General features: G+C 45.6%; 2 protein-coding genes across 6 annotated transcripts in view; one reads left to right on the top strand and one right to left on the bottom strand.

Moving 5' to 3' along the window:
- Positions 1-17,835, top strand: part of LOC142564559 (venom metalloproteinase antarease-like TtrivMP_A) — a 126,409-nt gene that overhangs the window by 20,409 nt on the left and 88,165 nt on the right. For all 5 annotated transcript variants that reach the window (XM_075675603.1, XM_075675602.1, XM_075675606.1 and 2 more), the window contains exons 5-7: positions 2,152-2,229; positions 8,268-8,419; positions 13,116-13,187. In XM_075675603.1, the coding sequence (XP_075531718.1) occupies positions 2,152-2,229; positions 8,268-8,419; positions 13,116-13,187 (302 nt within the window). The remainder of the gene's footprint in view (positions 1-2,151; positions 2,230-8,267; positions 8,420-13,115; positions 13,188-17,835) is intronic.
- Positions 8,878-10,088, bottom strand: LOC142564561 (uncharacterized). The gene has a single exon (XM_075675608.1). The coding sequence runs from the start codon at positions 9,962-9,964 to the stop codon at positions 9,098-9,100; it is 867 nt and encodes a 288-aa protein (XP_075531723.1). The 5' UTR covers positions 9,965-10,088; the 3' UTR covers positions 8,878-9,097.

Genomic DNA, 17,835 nt, shown 5'->3' with positions numbered 1-17,835 from the left:
AAGTACCGGTAACACGAGCAGTTGTAGCAGCGGTGCGTCAACTTAGCCGCAGACAATAATTCTTTTTCTTAACATGCCAGTCACTATTTTGTGGCCAACTACTGCACATGTCTTCCCCCTACCACTGCTCATTTTGCAGTATGGATGGTGCACGGTGCGTATAGCGAGCACCTAGTTGGAATTCCGACAGCCGATCGCATGGTAGCCGGGCAGGAGTGGTAATGGTTCAGTATGCGTGCGCTTTCGCTGAGCCAACATGCGCCGCGCCGCCAAGAAGGCCATCTGATTGCTCTGTATAGCAAACTGCTCCACGAGAAGGGTCTATAATGTCTTCCTCTTTATAGTATGTACTATACCGGCTGGCTTGTTTTAGGCTTACTGTTCGCACACGTCACAAGAAAATGTGGGAACTTTGCGCTAGTGGTGCAAGGCTGGGTCACAGCGGAGCTGTTTCCGGCTTTTGCTAAGTTTTGCGAGGTTATACCTGGCTCGGATACGTTCATAATAAGCGTTGCTAGGTTTTGCTAAGTTTTGCGACGCTGTGCATGGCTTAACTGTGCTTATTCTTAGTGTCGCCAAGATTTGCTAAGTTTCGCAAAGTTTTTGCGAGGTCATACACGGCCAGGCCGGTAAGCCGCAGAAGCCCCAGCAAGTCGTGCACATACAAGCCCCAGTAGGTGCATCACAATTAATTATGGACATTGCTTCATTACCAGCCGTCATCATCGTCGTCCGGTCCTCGTCCTTGACGCCCAACCGTCGTCGTGGTCATTGTCGTGGTCGGTGCCATGGGGGAAAGCTTTGCTAGGCACTTGCAAGGCAGAGCTCGTCTGTTTAAAGTTCCGCACCGATTTCACCGTGGAGAGATTCACGTACAACCAGAACCGGTCACAGACGCGGCAACTGTGCCCGAAATCTATGCCGAGAAATTCGCGCTGGAAGTGGCCGTTCGCGCCTCCCACGGATTTGCGGGCTTCGGGTTGAAAGTTCTCGGTGACACGCAGGCCCGAAAGCGATTCCCGGCGGCGCCGAGCATTCCGTCGGCAGAGTTCGTTGTCTCTGGTCTATAACTGGAGATCCTCGGCTCGGCGATGGCGTTCATCGGCGGTGGCCTCGGCGCGATGGGCTGGATAGGCTCTCCTTCGTCGATCGTAGTCCTGCTGAGCCGCAACGGGCTTGACGCTGGACGTTTTGGATAAGTCGCAGGCCGGGATCACTTTTCGACGACGTCGACCGTTTGGGCGACAACTCTCGCGTTCCCTAAACTGAAACTCGAGATACACGACTCGACGTCGCCTCTTAGCCGCAGCTTCGGCGCGGTGTTCCGGATCAGCTCGGCGGGATGCAAAGCTCCTCGCTTGGCAGTACGGCGCTCTTCGTGGTAAGCCGCTCCTTCTTCGGGCATCCGGACTTCCTTCGGTCTCCCCATGGCAGCAGCACGTACGCAGGGAGCAGAGGAGGCGAGAGGTGTGCCGCCAGGCCGGCTCGAGCTTTTACTAGCCTGTGACGTCAAAACTCCACCCTACGCGCGTGATGTGCTAGGAGGTTACGTGACTCGATGCCCTCGCAGCTGGTTACTAGGCAACGCGAGGCGGCGCACAGCTGGGCTGAATTTCCTGTTAACGCTCCACGGCGAAACGGAAGCTTAAACAGCTCCCTGTTAAAAGTGCGAAGGCGGCTTCAAGATCTCCTGGCACACACTTTATTTAAAATATTTTCATCACTGGTTTGAGTTGTAACCGTCACTATTGCGAAAAATAGTTGGGGAATCTAAAACTTAGTCATGCTACATAAGAGATACCTCCATCAAGGCAGTGACGTCGCAACAACCGACTGCCTCTTCGTATGGTACAAAATTCTCGTCGACTTGTCCAGTTCCCTGTGTAATATGCGTCCCGTTTCGTACTAGTATACGTACATAGCACCTGTTGCTTAATAAATACGTCTGATGTTCTCTCTGCGTACGGGAAAGTCAGTATACGCTTTAATGTATATCACCCGCACATGATTACAGCACCTGGCAAGAACAAGTCTAGTTGTTATGCCATTCGATTTCCGTTGTTTAACCACAGCCGTGAAATTGCCTCAATAAGACTCAATAAGTTCCAACTTACTGTGCATCGAAGCAAATATGTGTATCTATTTTTGCAGAGCCGACACTCTCACAAGTTTATCAACGCTCGTATGAGCTCAATCAGCATAAGAAAAGAGAGCGAAGAAATCGGAACGGTAAGTATTGCAGACTTAAATTTGAAGTAATTGGTTATGTTTCACTATTTGTCCTTTTGTTATAATTCGCGGCAATGCACTGAAAAGCACTATCTATCTATCTATCTATCTATCTATCTATCTATCTATCTATCTATCTATCTATCTATCTATCTATCTATCTATCTATCTATCTATCTATCTATCTATCTATCTATCTATCTATCTATCTATCTATCTATCTATCTATCTATCTATCTATCTATCTATCTATCTATCTATCTATCTATCTATCTATCTATCTATCTATCTATCTATCTATCTATCTATCTATCTATCTATCTATCTATCTATCTATCTATCTATCTATCTATCTATCTATCTATCTATCTATCTATCTATCTATCTATCTATCTATCTATCTATCATATCTAGCCCGCCGCCGACGTCTTGGTGCTCTCATGGTCGTTTCCTTAACTTGGTATGTACCAAAATTGGCACAGTATGGCAAGAGTGTATGACGAACATAAATGACAAGTCATGACATCAGTATCACGACATGTGTGTCCCGTAGGTAATGAAACAGCCACCTACATCTTGGTGCTTTCATGGTCCTTTCGTTACCATGGTATCTTCAAAATTGCCTGAGGTACTATAGACTGTTGGAAATAGTATGAGTTTGGTTCAATTCGCTTCCGACGTGCCTTTTATTTTTAACGTCTTGAGTGAAGTTACGTGGGACACCATGTACAGCGCTTGTGAAATGTACATCTAACAACTATTCCTTGACCACAAGTTCTATATTTTTAGATCTAAACGTTTGGTTTTCATTTAGAAGAACAGTTGTGCCGTAGGTAGGAAAAAAGTACAGCCTTCGCTTTGTAGGAGTTCACATTTAGCCATTTAGCTTTTCGACGGAGCAATAAGAGAGGCTACGCAAAAATGGATTTCCCGTGGTAATAAGTAAGTATAACAATCTGATGGAATGAACACACTCTTGTCACCTGCTTAAGTTACAAATTTCTTGTCTGATAAGAAAAAGAAATCAATATTTTCACGTACACATTAAGGGGACACTAAATGTTAATATTAAGTCAACGTGGACTGCTGGAATACCATCCCAGAAACCTCGAAACACTTCTTTCGTCCGAAGAAGAGACTTGTTTTAAGAGGAAATGCGTTCTGAAGCGTCCGCGTGCCTCTAGCTCAGTTCAAATCACCCGCCCTCCGATCGAAGAGTGTTGACGTCATGGACTCATAGTGACGTTGCGCCGTCGGTGAGTAAAACAGCTCCCGCAGATGGCGCTACGGCTTTTCTACAAAACGCGAACGCGCGGCCAGAACCAGAGCCAAGACAGAGCCGACAGCAGCGCGAAAGTGGAACTATGGTGGCAAGCGGAAGGGAAAGCGCGCGACGTTAAACTGGTTCTTTATTTAATGACGCCAAATTCGACGCTCGTTGCAATGGACGACTCTGACAACGACACATTGGCTCGCGGTGCTGGGCTCGAGTTCAGCGATTTAAGCACTGACGAACGTGGCCTGCTGCTGAGGGGTCGCGCTGCCGGCGTCGTTGCGTACTACTACGACGGCGGCCTGCTTTGAAAGGCACTCCACGCGATTTCAGTAAGTCGGCGTTGAACTCGTAATCCTCTACGTGATTTTTCGGCTCTTTGCCAGCGCGCTGTGCCAGAGGTACGGCACTTTAACACTTCCAACGGAGAGGTTCACTCGTTGGCACACAGTGATAAGTAACGTTGGATTCGCCGCTGCAACTACCATTGGCCAAGTTCCGCGGACCATTCGCGTATCCCACGACACCGCGTGGACGTGGCATTCTCGCTGCTTGTTCCAAATGCAAGTTTCGCGAGCCAGCAGGACCACCGCAGCACGACGCGATAAAGAAACAACTGAAACTCCAAAGCGCGCGTGGCGCCGAGTCGAGCGCGCAGAGTCGAGCGAAAACGAAACCTTTCTATCACCCATACTACTCAAGGGTAACGTCAAAATGTTATTTTTTCTTAGAATCGAATAGAAGTAGACAAGTAGCATTTTCTTTCGTCTCATAATCTAATGAAATGATCTTTTTAATACGAGTAGTTGAGTACTAGTGAAATAAATTATGATGAGGAGTGCCTACGCCATCGGGCCAGTACCGGAATGTCGCTGTGGAGTCTCAAATCGTGTCATGCATTTACCTGAATTTCGCCGTTACTAAAGCTCTGTTCGTGATTATATTGCTACGGTACAGTATTTACAATGACGAAGAACATTGGAATTCTAAGGCGTCATTCCAATGATGCCTTAGAAGTTCTAGAGCATTGCTTTATCACTTTAACTTGGCTTCATGGTAACCATTAGTGTCCCTTTAAAGAGCAAGAGGCTCAAAATGCAGCCTTGCGGATACCACACGGTATTTCTTTATTTAATGATGCAATTTTGCTAACAGAAATAAATTGACGTCAGCTGGTATAACATTTTAGTGGTTGGAGTGCGAGGTCTGTAGTTCTATATTTTTTTCATTTGTAAAGTAAAATATTCTGATTCATATGGTTAAAGGCCCGTGTAAAGACGACCAATATCGCTCTTGCTGAGAGCTCGTGTTCGAAGTTCTGCAAGATATGTTCCTTGTGATCAAGAGGGTATAAATCAGTGGATCTGGTTTCTTTTTTTTCGAAAGCCATATTGAGTATTTCTAACGTGTTAAGGTAATTACAAAATGAAGAAAAGTCAATTAGTATAACCACTTCAAAGCATTTAGAAAATACACGGAAGGTTGATGTTGGGCCACAGCACTTATTATATAACTTATCGTATCCTTCATATATGGTACAGTTACAGAAGAAATCTTTATTTTCTCTCGGAATAAGCCTGCAGAAATACACAAGTTGTAAATGCGAGCCTGAACAGGGCTGATGCCAGCTGTTAAAAATTTTGCGGGTCGAATCTGTGACCAACCAGCATCTCAGCTGCAATAATTTTCGAGTCCTGGCTATACTGCAGTGATATAATTTGTCCGATTGGCGGAAAATTTATTGTTCTTATTTTGCCGCACCCAAATAATATACGACATAGTCTGATTAAGGCTAACCTCCCTGTGACCAAAATAACCATTAAATGACTGTTAAAATAATTTTTCGCTAGAATATTCCTCTGCTTTCTGTTCATGAGAATATTTAGTCTGTCCTATAGTTCTTTGTTTTTGTCATCCTTGCACGACGAAAATATCTCTAAATAATGTCCATTTCTTGTCTCCCATTATTTCGTGGTTAGCTTGTTACGAAATATTTTAAATAGGTCGAGACCCAGAGGCTCTCCAGTTATAATAAATTTTGCACATATTTTGTCACACCTCCTAATTTTTTAAAAGAAGGCTTTGCTTAACCGTGGCTCCCCTAGGTCCTTTTCCCAAGCTTTCGTTAACCAAGTGCACACCAAGAAGCCTGTTACGAAACATATAAGCTGATTGAGCATGATTTTGTTGGCAAATGTGATGCCTGTTAATTTGCGTCAATTCCATGTGGAATACTGCTAAGGTATGCTAAGTTGTGCTGTGAAAGATTGTGTTTTTTTCTACCGATGGAGTGACTTGTTTTAATGCATCCATTTGAAACAAATGGCCTCTCATAGACAAACCTACGTGGAGTGCTGGAGGCCATATAAACTTCAAATCTCCTACTAGAAGTAAATCATGCCATATTTATTAGGAAAACAGGCCACGAGCCCCAACGAGAGGGGGGGCAGCAGCAATGACAAGGACGTACTGAGAAGTAACACAGAATAACTTATAATCTGCCATTGCACATGAACAATTGGCTAGTATGTTATATGTGATCAAACAATAATAATGACACACCTCGATCCCCAGCGACTTGATGTCCTATTCAGCTGGAATGTTTTCTTCCGAGATAGCTTAAAGACATCACAATCAGTCATACATCATGTTTCATTTATCATTACAATGTTGCAGAACTTATCAATACTTTCAAAGAGCTTTCAAGTTGTTCAGTTGTGCTATTAACAAATTTGGCACTCATATGGGCACAGCTAATAATAACATTTCGGTTTCCCTCAACGGGGCCGTACGTTCCTGTTTTCTGAGTAACCCAAAGTGAGCCATGGTTACGCTGAGAAATTACAGTACAATATGACAAAGAGATAACAAAAACTACTAGGCAAGATTACGAAGCATATCCTCTTTCTCTGCCACTGCTGCTGAAGCACTGTTTTCTTTGCGTACAAGTAGTTTTCCATTTGCTTGGCGTGCGTACTTGTACACGGAATGTTTCACCCGTTTCTTCGCCATTTCTGAGACCATTTCTGGCTCGACTTTTCATATGCTCGGTTATAAAAGCTTTTGCTGAGCTGCACTGTAAAAGATACGAGGGCACTTAAGCACTTATGAGTTGTGAATGCGAAACAATAATTGCTGAATTGAGCGCTTGCGAGCAGTTCTTCGAGTTATGAACTCCTCGAGGGCAAGCGAGCGCATTGAGATGCTTGGGCAATGCCTCCTTGATAGCGCATTTCCGGTGCACATCAATCCGCGACGTCGTGCTACCTTGCCCAACTGCCATACAATCTAAAGGCGACGCTCTCGAATAACCCACGGTGAATTTTGACGCCACCACTTTTGCCGTGCTGGACTTGGCAGTGGAAATTTCGGCGCAAGTAACACGATGTCAAAAGCCAGAGTGCACAGGCCTGCTATCAAGGAGGCGCTGGTTTAGCCCATTGGGTAAGACATTTGGATTCTGCGCGCGGGGTCACTGGTTCGAAATACACTACCGCCAAAGTGTTTTGTTTCGAATTTCTTCTGTTTTCAAGCCCTAATTTCTGTATAGCGATTACCTAGGCGAAGTTAGAATGCAGGTGAGAGCTTGCACGGACAAAGAGCGCGCCTATAACAGAGGCTTCCGTGTGTGAGGGTGCCTTGGCGTCACGTCGATTCCCTCTCCCCTCACTCAACAGCTGGCGTGCCTGTGTTGCAGCAGTTCCTTTCAACTTCTCTGACCCGTCGAGGCGCGCACGTGAAGTGGTGTTGCAGCCAATGAGAACTTAGGTTCCGTTTCTCTACTTTTCGCTCAATCAGCCATTTACTGGCGTCACATCAAAATAGTTGCATACTTATAGCGTGTTTTTCTTGAACAACAAGACATCAACAACAAAGCAAGGACAACAACTTCCTGTATTTTTAAGTTTTGGCATCAGCTACGCCACCCCAGGGGCGTCAACGCCATCCCGAAGTTGACTGAGTTCCTGAGGAACCACAGATGTCCCCATGTTTTCAACATTTCGCTTCAAATTCTTCATATCTTGGTCAAGGAAGTCAACGAGTTTCTTAATTTCATCAAGTTGATCAGACAGCCTATGGATAGATTGCTCGAAGCCGTGTATTTTACATACGAAGCCCAAAAGCAAGTAGTGCTTCAAATCCTTCTTGTGAACTACAAGATGACATTTGATTCTGTTTTGTGACCCTGGCCAGAAGCAACACCGTTGTTATGAACGCGTCGGCATGTCTCACAGTTTTTAATTTCTTAAAGGCTTCTCGTCTGGCCTTCTCGTTCGATCCAGAACACATGCTGAAATTGAAAGTACCCTACATTCAGAGTTTGACAAGTCTGAGTCATTTTCGCTCGTTGAAAAACAAGAAGACAATAAAAGCCGCTATTGCAAGCAGTTCTTAGCGTTGAAAGTGCTACAATTTGTTACAACTGAGTTTAATTAGAAGTAGAGTTGAAATGTTGAAATTTCACCAACCTAGAGAACATACAGAAGACCGTTCAAAATTTGGTGTCGGTGTGCTCCACCGCTTCAACCAAAAAAGAATGCCAAGTTGGAGTATCAAAATGAATCGAGGAGTTCGTGCTCACGAACGCAATATTCGTGCTATGGGAATGAAAGTTTTTTCATGCTGGCAACTTTGTATGGCAGCATTATTGGCTATCATTTCCACTTTCGCCATACACATCTTGGAATCATTTGGAGCCCGTTGCAAGTAGCGTTGTACATACAAGGAACACTACTAAAAATGTTCACTTTCCTTTCATGTGTAGCACATCATAACATGGAAGATAAAGAAGAGGAGCGATCAGCGAACCGAGATAAGTTTACTGTGGAGCTTCACGTTATTTCGGACTCGGTGCACCAAAAGTCATTTAAGAAAAATGAAGAGTTAATTGCTTATCTGGCAGTCATGACAAATGCAGTGAGTACCTCTTCTGACTTCTTAAGGATGCAATTTTGAGTTTTTGCATTCGAAACATTTATGTTTTCTTACTGGGAATCGATTTCTCTTGAATGGTTTATTTATTTCGAACGGCTGTGCCTGTTCACGGATTATTTACAATATGCTGAAATATTTAGGTAAGTGGACTGATTTGTGCGGGCTGTTGTACTCCATTAACTTGGGAATGGAATTTTCTGTTCTAGCATTCTTGTGCGGCCGTTATTTCTACCCTCTGACAAAGTATAGTTGGTGACACCAAAATTTGCCACCGGTCACTTTTCACTATTACGCAATGACGCTACATTGTGAAGGCGAAGAGATGCTTTTGTGGACCCAGTTCAAAAGGAAGCATACCGACCATACACTTTTGAAACATACTGCACTTCCAAGTTACACATACAGTGTGGACACAGATGGTATAACCAATATGTTTAAATCTGTGGGCCCATTCACAGCAAACTCATACAAATACTTAGGTGTTCATATTGTACGATGGGTGCTGACAGACGCTAGCCGCGTCTACGCAAGTGACTCGGAGCCGCCTTGACCGAACGAATGCTCACACCTTTATTCCACAACCACATATATAGAACGCATGGCGCGTAGCGCCCTCTACATCTCTCCCCCGAGATATGCACACAAGAAACACCATACATTTCACAAGTCAAGTCTTCTCGGAGTCTTGACACGACGACCAAACCTGGTGACTCTCACTCTACCATCTTTGGAAACTTGCGGTGTTGCTGTTGCCGTGGCGTCTGTTGCCGTGGTCTGCTCTTCATGCTCCTCACGGTTTTCACTCCGAGCTGGCTCGTTGAGCTGGCTCATCGTTGTGTCTGAATAGGGCACTAGATGTATCCGATTACGCACAAGCACCGCGTTGGGTGTTTCGACGACGTACGAGCGCGGCTTGGAGGCTGGGCTGAGAACAGACGCCGTATCCTTGATGTCTCGAACCCACACCGTATCACCCGGTTGCAGCGGAGGAAGTACGGTCGCAGCATGACGGCGATCGAAGTCTTTCTTCTGCCGCCCTCTCACCTTTTCGTCTTGGCACTTCACATCGTCTGGTGCAGGCCATTTCGGTTCCAGGCGGTCGACTGTCTTGGGAAGCCTGGTTCGCAAGCTGCGACCCAACAGTAGCTGCGCTGGGCTGAACCCTGTGACGCCTGCAGTGTCTCTGTACGACAGAAGAGCCAAAAAAGGATCGTCGGCTTTTGCAAACAACTCTTTGATCGTACGCACCATCCTTTCCACTTCCCCATTTGACTGCGGGTAGTTTGGACTTGAGGTGATGTGTTGGAAGCCATAGTACTTCGCAAAAGCTGCAAAGGCTCGTGAAGCAAATTGCGGTCCATTATCACTTCGTACTACGGCGGGAATGCCAAAACGAGCAAAAATGCTTTTGACTGCATTGATGACCGCCTCAGAGTTCGTGCTTCGCATGTAGATGACTTCAGGGTATCGAGAACGATAATCAACTACTAGTAGATAGTTGTGTCCCTTGTAACTAAACAAGTCCATTCCTACTTCTTGCCACGGTTGTTCTGGAGTCTTCGTTACGACCAAAGGCTCTCTTCTTTGCGCTCTTGTGACTGCACACTGTCTGCAGCGAGTGACTCTATCACGTATTTGCTGCGAAAGTCCATACCACCCGCAGTCAAATGGGGAAGTGGAAAGGATGGTGCGTATGATCAAAGAGTTGTTTGCCAGGAACGTAGACCACACTAAACTGGTAGCGCATAAGTTTGATGCGAAACCGTTGAATACGTGGGGGCATCGTGTCCAAGTCAGCGTTTCCAAGTAGTGTTACCAGCGGCTGGTGATCGGTTTCTACCGTGAAGTTTAGGCCACGCACATATTGGTCAAAACGGAGCCGCCTTGACCGAACGAATGCTCACACCTTTATTCCACAACCACATATATAGAACGCATGGCGCGTAGCGCCCTCTACACATATAACAGCAAAACTAACCTGGAACATTCACACTCAGTACATAATAAGTAAAGCTAATAGCATGCTCGGTTACTTACGCCACAAGTTTTGCAAAGCTCCATCATCCTTAAAATTACTACTTTACCAGTCATTAGTGCGTCCTAAATTAGAATACGCTGCAGCTGTGTGGGACCCATACCATGAAAACCTCATTTCTTCACTCGAGCTTGTCCAAAATAACTCAGTCCGATTCATATTTTCAAATTATAACCGTACCGCTAGCGTAACATCAATGAAAGACAATCTATCTCTTCCATCACTTGCATCTCGTAGAACAATAGCACGTTTGACACTGTTTCAGAAATTTTATTACCATTCCTCCCTTCACAGTAACTTCATTTCTCAACCTCATTACCTATCGAGCCGCATCGATCATCACCATAAGGTCAGACTTCAAACAGGCAACACTAACACTTTCAGTCAATCTTTCTTTCCCAGATCATCACGGCAGTGGAACCACCTTCCCTGTGAAATTGTATCTATTGTCGACAACAAACTGTTTCGTAAGGCTTTAGCTAACATTGTATAATTAGGAATTATTAACATTTATTTCATTTACTTGCCGTACTTACAAGCAACTAAGGTCGACACTGATTAACATTGTAATAACAGGAATTATCAACATGCTACTTTTTTTACATTGTGTGTCGTACTTACAAATTTTGGGCAAGATATTACATAGTATTGTATAATTAGTAATTACTAACACACTGTATTGTTTATTTTCCGTACTTTATTGTTATACCTCCCGTTTTCCCACTCCCCTCTGTAATGCCTTCGGGCCTTGAGGGTACCATAAATAAATAAATAAATAAATAAATAAATAAATAAAAACAGAAAGAATGTCGGAGAATCGGAGTATAACTTGACCAATACGCGCATGCGTACGCTAATACCGTTACTTGATACAGCCATCGAGCGAACAGCCTTGTTTATGATTCATATGAAAGAAGTGCTGTTTCACTTAAAGAGCTGGTGTTCTTCTGTCTTATATTTTGAGTTGCCATTATCTGTCATGCGTTGTGATTCTTATATCTGCCGAAAATCTACATTTCCCAAATGGGGCTCACACATGCATGCATTGCAGTGCGCGAGAAAACGCCCCTTGTCGTGTTTTTAAAAGTTTTAGGCCGTGCTCCCTGGCTCGTTCATTCATAGAGTGCCCGGTCTGTCCGATGTAGGGTAGCCGGGAAGCTCGGTAGAAGCAAGACTACTATCAGACGTGCTAATGGAAGCGTACTATTCAGAAAAGAGAAACAAAATGATTCATACATCGCTACAGCCATTTCAGTCAGAGATGAGGTGGTTAGACGTCTCGTTGTCGGAAGTATTAAGGATAGTGTGTGCGTGCGTACATTTGTCCATTTAGTCGTGGGTCGGTACCGTAAATAAATGCGTTGCAAGTGCCGCCGGTGCGATCGCCAGTATGTCTTCGTTTTTCTTTGCGCCCTTCTTGGGGCCCGCATGTCATAAAGCATGTACACACCAGGCCAAAACAGCTTTTCTTCTTAAGGCTTCTGGATGAAAGTGTGGCAAGTATCACTTAGGGTGCGAAAGTATTTAATGAAGAATTTACAGTTCATTTCAGCTATATACACCGCTGGTTACTAAGGATAGTTCTCCTAAAACGCTAGTGGTGTTACCATGATGTAGGGCGCTTATGAAGTATTTGGCGTTCTTGCAAAGCAGACTCTGGTTGCCAAGACACTCTAGCCGTCACGCAAGATGTACTGTTGCCGGCGTTGTTTATAGTGCGAGTGCCTGTTGATGACTGTGGTGTCGACAATAATAACTTTGATGTTCTAGTTGAGGTGATGTCTCTAATGTCCGTAAGAAAATGTGCTTGCATTGCATCCTTCACGTTAGCAACTTAATATTCAAAATAGGGGCCTTGGATTTTTTTCAAGCTGTTGTTCTGCACAACGGGATGCCACTGGCCTTACTTGAGCCAGACGTTAGCATAGACATGGTGGGCCTATGTGACGACATCCAAGATGCCGCCACTGTTGCCTGGCTTGATGATGTCATATTACTGACTGCGCTGAATGTCTGTTATCAACGAAGCCAGGAGCCAAGGTTCACATTCTCTCAAAGCATAGTTTCATCCGTGACTCTAACAAGAATGCCTAAAATGAGATGTGGTGTGGCGTTGGACTGCACATCACAAGCGTGGCCTGTGCGTAAAGTTCATGACCCACTACACTGGCCCCTTCAACATTCTGGCGTACCTCAATGACGTCACTTACGTGATTTTCGGCATCACGTGCATCGGAAGCCACTCTAGAATTACCAGTCTTGTTCAAGGCGCCATATTTAGAAGTTCGGAGCATGGGATTTTTGAATAACTCCCTCTCTTGGCACCGTCTGTAACGTGCGTAGCGCTACGATAAGGCCGACGACTCGTGAAGAGGAGTGCTATCCTTTACACTACACCTCTCGCTGTCAGAAACCATCATATTATATCAAATAATGCCTCACCCTAACAAAATCACGAAAAAATGATACGAGATAACGTGTTTATTGGATGTCCATGTTTGCAGGTAGACTTACACCCCCTTTTATTGCCTAATCATACCAATTGTGAATATCTTAAAATAATGCCAACCAAGTTGCAGCGTACTAGGTGTAAGGAACAAGTTCGGTAAGGAAGTCATAACTGTAAATGATGGTGTATTTCAGGTGAACCTAAGATACCTGGACATGAGAAATCCGCGGATAAGCTTCATCCTCGTTGGACTTACACGTAGCAAAGTAAGCCTTGCAATCATTGTTCACTGGAATAATAGAACACTACGGAAGAGAACCCTTGGTTCTGCTCTGTAGGTCCACAGTGTTAGCGTTGTTTCCACAAGAAGAGATAGTACGTAAGATCTCGAGTCAAGTTATTAGTGGTATTAGGGTATTGTGGCGATATAAAGGTGTGACAAAGCAAAAAGAGCACTTGATGCTTTGTTCTGAAGCTTTTGCTCTATGTTCCCACTCGCTAGTTGAACGAAAAAACAGCTTGCTTAGGCCAAGACTGGTTTAGTCCTTCCAAGGCGCCTGAAAGATGTCGCTCTTTATTTGGGATCATTTGCCACATTATCAACAAACTGACTACGTCTACCAGCAAGAGGCATGAGGTCGATTATTTACTCTGCCGCAGTATAAGCTTATCACTAGCGAGCGACTTCTCAGCAAACGGAGGAATGGTGCTTGGAGTGGCGCCCCTCATGCCGTCCCGCAAAGTTTCAGACGCATCACAGCAAATTCAAGAAAAATAGTAGTGGAAGAGTAAGAGTGATTTTCGGGCCATAACTGCAAAATCACTTAACAAGGAGCTTAAGGCGTGGATAGTGCCACGCAAGTAGTCTGCATTATACGGCACTAATATCTAGAAAAAATTAAGGCTGGGATTCTGTAACAGTAATTATCGCAGATGTGCGAAGCTTGTGCTCGTCGTTAAGACTAGCGTGCCGCGGTTTGTTGCGCGCTGCTTTGCCAAGCAGCTCGGGCGCAACGTTAACTCACCTAGGCACCGCCAATTTACTCTACGGACTAATTGCTTTACACATATAACGGCTCTGTGCGAATCACGTGGGACCCATTGTACACGCTCAGTGCTGCCTTCCGTTGCCTTGGAGAGTGTTGCGCAGGCACCACTATGAAGACAAGAGGGCACAGCCTCCCTTCCCGTCTTGCCGGGACCACGAATTACCGCTGAATGTGCGTTTGCACACTAGGAACACTTATAGCATGCCTTTGGGCCCATACCTGGCTCCAGGCCACATACTTCTCACCTAGAACCCGTTTTCCAATGCAATGAGAGTTTATTTCGTTCTAGGAGATTAATGACATCACTTTAGAACGTGAAACACAGGTATTGTATTCCTTATGACGTATATATTATATATTAGGCAGTTTAGAATTTTTTTATCCTATATTATTAGGCATATGGATAGAATTTAACATGGTCTCAGGAACGGAGGAAGCCTAAAAGCAGTGAAGAAGAAACAAGGAATAGGCAAGAATTAGATGCATGCGTTAAGAGACAAAGCCGGCAATATCATAACTAATATGGATGAGATAGTTCAAGTGGCTGAGGAGATCTATAGAGATTTATACAGTACCAGTGGCCCCCACGAAGATACTGTCAGAGAGAATAGAATAGAGGAATGTGAAATCCACAAGTAACGCCGCAAGAAGTAAAGAAAGCCGTGGGAAAGCCACGATTGCAAAGGGGGAAGGCAGCATGGAGGATCAGGTAACAGCAGATTTGTTGAAAGGACCAGGCAGGATCCCGTAAAGGCTACTCAACAATAGACCATATTCACACTATCAATCAGGTGATAGAGAAATGTGCTGAAGATAACCAACCCTTATATATAGCTTTCATTGATTATGAAAAAGCGTTTGATTCGGTCGAAACTTCAGCAGTCATGGAGGCATTACGGAATGAGGGCGTAGACGAGCCATTTGTAAAAATACTGAAAGATATCTGTAGCGGCTCTACAGCCACCGTAGTCCTCCATAAAAAAGCAACAAAATTCCAATAAAGAAAGGCGATAGGCAGGGAGATACAATCTCTCCAATGCTATTCTCAGCACGTTTACAGGAGGTGTTCAGAGATCTGGAGTGGGAAGAATTGGGGATAAGAGTTAATGGAGAATACCTTCGTAACTTGCGATTCGCTGATGATATTGCCTTGCTTGGTAACTCAAGGGACCAATTGCAATGCATGCTCACTGACCTGGAGAGGCAAAGCAGAAGGGTGGGTCTAAAAATTAATCTGCAGAAAACTAAAATAATGTCGAACAGTCTTGGAAGAGAACAGCAGTTTACGATAGGTAGCGAGGCACTGGAAGTGGTAAGGGAATACATCTACTTAGGGCAGGTAGTGACCGTGGATTCGGATCATGAGACTGAAATAATCAGAAGAATAACAATGGGCTAGGGTGCGTTTCGCAGGCATTCTCAGATCATGAACAGCAGGTTGCCATTATCCCTCAAGAGAAAAGTGTATAACAGCTGTGTCTAACCAGTACTTACGTAAGGGCGGAAACCTGGAGGCTTACGAAAAGGGTTCTACTTAAATTGAGGACGACGCAACGGACTATGAAAAGAAGAATTACGGGTGTAACGTTAAGGGATAAGAAAAGAGCAGATTGGGTGAGGGAACAAACGCGAGGTAATTACATCATAGTTGAAATCAAGAAAAAGAAATGGGCATGGGTGGGACATGTATTGAGGAGGGAAGATAACCGATGGTCATTAAGGGTTAGGGACTGGATTCCAAGGGAAGGGAAGCGTAGCGGGAGTTGGCAGAAGGTTATGTGGGCGGATGAGATTAAGAAGTTTGCAGGGTCAAGATGGCCACAATTAGTACATGACCGGTGTAGTTGGAGAAGCCTGGGAGAGGCATTTGCCCTGCAGTGGGCGTAACCGTGCTGCTGCTGCTGCTGCTGATGATGATGATTAGGCATTTTTGAGCCACTGTGCGCTGGCGAGAGTGATGGTTTAGACGCCGGTGTGAGTAGTCATATAGTATTTCGCGTTAAAAGATAAGCGTCGCGTAATGGCGCCCAGGTTCAAGTGCACCGTGCAATACGAAGTATTGTCATCCGACGTGAAATAGAAGCCGCATCTCCTGTCACGACCCCAACCCATGGCCGCGACAATTACCAGGCGACCGTCTCATTGATACAGTCCGTCGTGCGCCAAGAATTGGCCAACGTTGGCTTGACCAACATCGGCTCAGTTAATCGGCCTGACTACGCTCCGTCCAGCAGTGTCATACGCGCCCACAACCTGAATGCCCCAACGCGGTATCGCAACCCGGCCGAATGGCGTACTCCAGACGACAGGCCTACATGCTTCACTTGTGGCAGTATCGACCATATTTCACGTCACTGCCGGTCTTCGTGGAATTCGACCCCCTGGTCCTACCACACATCCCACGGCCCTCATGCTGCTCCTCGGTTCGCCCCACAAATGCAGCCAGCAAGTTCTGGCAACACTTCACTTGCTACCCGCTCTAGCCGCTCTCCTTCCCCACGTCGCCGCTTCTCCCGATCGCCCCCATCTCGCCGATCACCGTCCCCTAGCTCCTTCCGGTGCACCCTTCCGGAAAACTAAGGGGTGCGGCACCTAGAGGTGATGCTGCAAAACCGACCCGACGCAAAAATCCTCTTCTGACCTTGCCCACACATCGGAACCTCATTTAAGTGAACGTGGATGGTGTACCTGTCACGGCTCTGATTGACACTGGCGCGCATGTATCTGTGATGAATGCTCAGCTTCGGAACCGTCTCAAGAAAGTCCTCATTCCTGCTCCGTCGCCTGTGTTCCAAGTCGCCGACGGTTGAACACCAGCCGTTATTGGCATGTGTCCGGCTCGCGTGAGTGTCGCCAGACATCATACTTCTGTTTTATTTTATGTTTTAGAGCACTGCCCTCACGACCTCATCCTGGGCCTTGACCTTCTGTCTACACATCCCGCTTTGATGGACTGTTCTGCTGGCGTTGTGCAACTCGCTATACCTGTTGCTATTGACCTTCCCGATAGTGCTCCGATACGGCTATGTTTCACAGAGCATATTCGCCTCCCTCACCGTGCCAATACCTACATAGGTGTCTCCCCCGTTCCACCTGTACCAGACGGTTACTACATCGTATCCCCTAATCCGCATTTCCTGCCCTCGCATAACGTCGCTTCCCTCGCACCATCAATACTATCTCGAACAACACGCCTTCCGCTTGTGAACTTTGGACTATGTACACAAGTACTCCCGCGCGGAATATCCCTGGCGCAAATAACGCCAGCCAGAGACTACCACCTTTCGGCTTTAACTTGTGACAGCTCCTCGTGTTTAAGTCTTGCTTCGCCATCTGTCCCTTCAGATTTGAATGCCCTAACAAAAATAATTGCTCCCGATCATCCGCCCCAGCGTGGTCAAGAACTACGCTGCCTCCTTGCTTCATACTGGGACATATTCGACCTTGGAGAGCGCCCTCTGGGACAAACATCTCTCGAAAAACATCCAATAAACACCGGTGATGCGAGCCCGATCCATCGGCGACCCTGCCGCGTCTCGCCTACTGAGCGACATATCATCCAATATGAAATTGACAAGATGCTTTCTCGAGACATCATCGAACCTTCTCGCAGCCCATGGGCATCGCCTGTTGTACTAGTTAAAAAGAAGGACAACAGTTGGCGATTTTGCGTCGGTTATCGACACCTCAACAAGGTAACAAAGAAAGACGTCTATTCGCTACCGCGCATTTACGATGCCTAGGGTTGCCTGCATGGAGCACAATATTTTTCGTCCATCGACCTTCGCTCCGGCTACTGGCAAATTGCCGTCGATGACATGGACCGCGAGAAGACAGCTTTTATTGCTACCGATGGCCTGGATCA

Source organism: Dermacentor variabilis, chromosome 11, assembly GCF_050947875.1.
Source record: "Dermacentor variabilis isolate Ectoservices chromosome 11, ASM5094787v1, whole genome shotgun sequence".
In the NCBI taxonomy this organism is placed as follows: Eukaryota; Metazoa; Arthropoda; class Arachnida; order Ixodida; family Ixodidae; genus Dermacentor; species Dermacentor variabilis.
This window is presented reverse-complemented; position numbering and strand designations above follow the sequence as displayed.

Excerpts from the sequence above, each read along its gene's own strand:
- LOC142564561 (XM_075675608.1), bottom strand. The coding sequence starts at position 9,964 with ATGGACTTGTTTAGTTACAAGGGACACAACTATCTACTAGTAGTTGAT.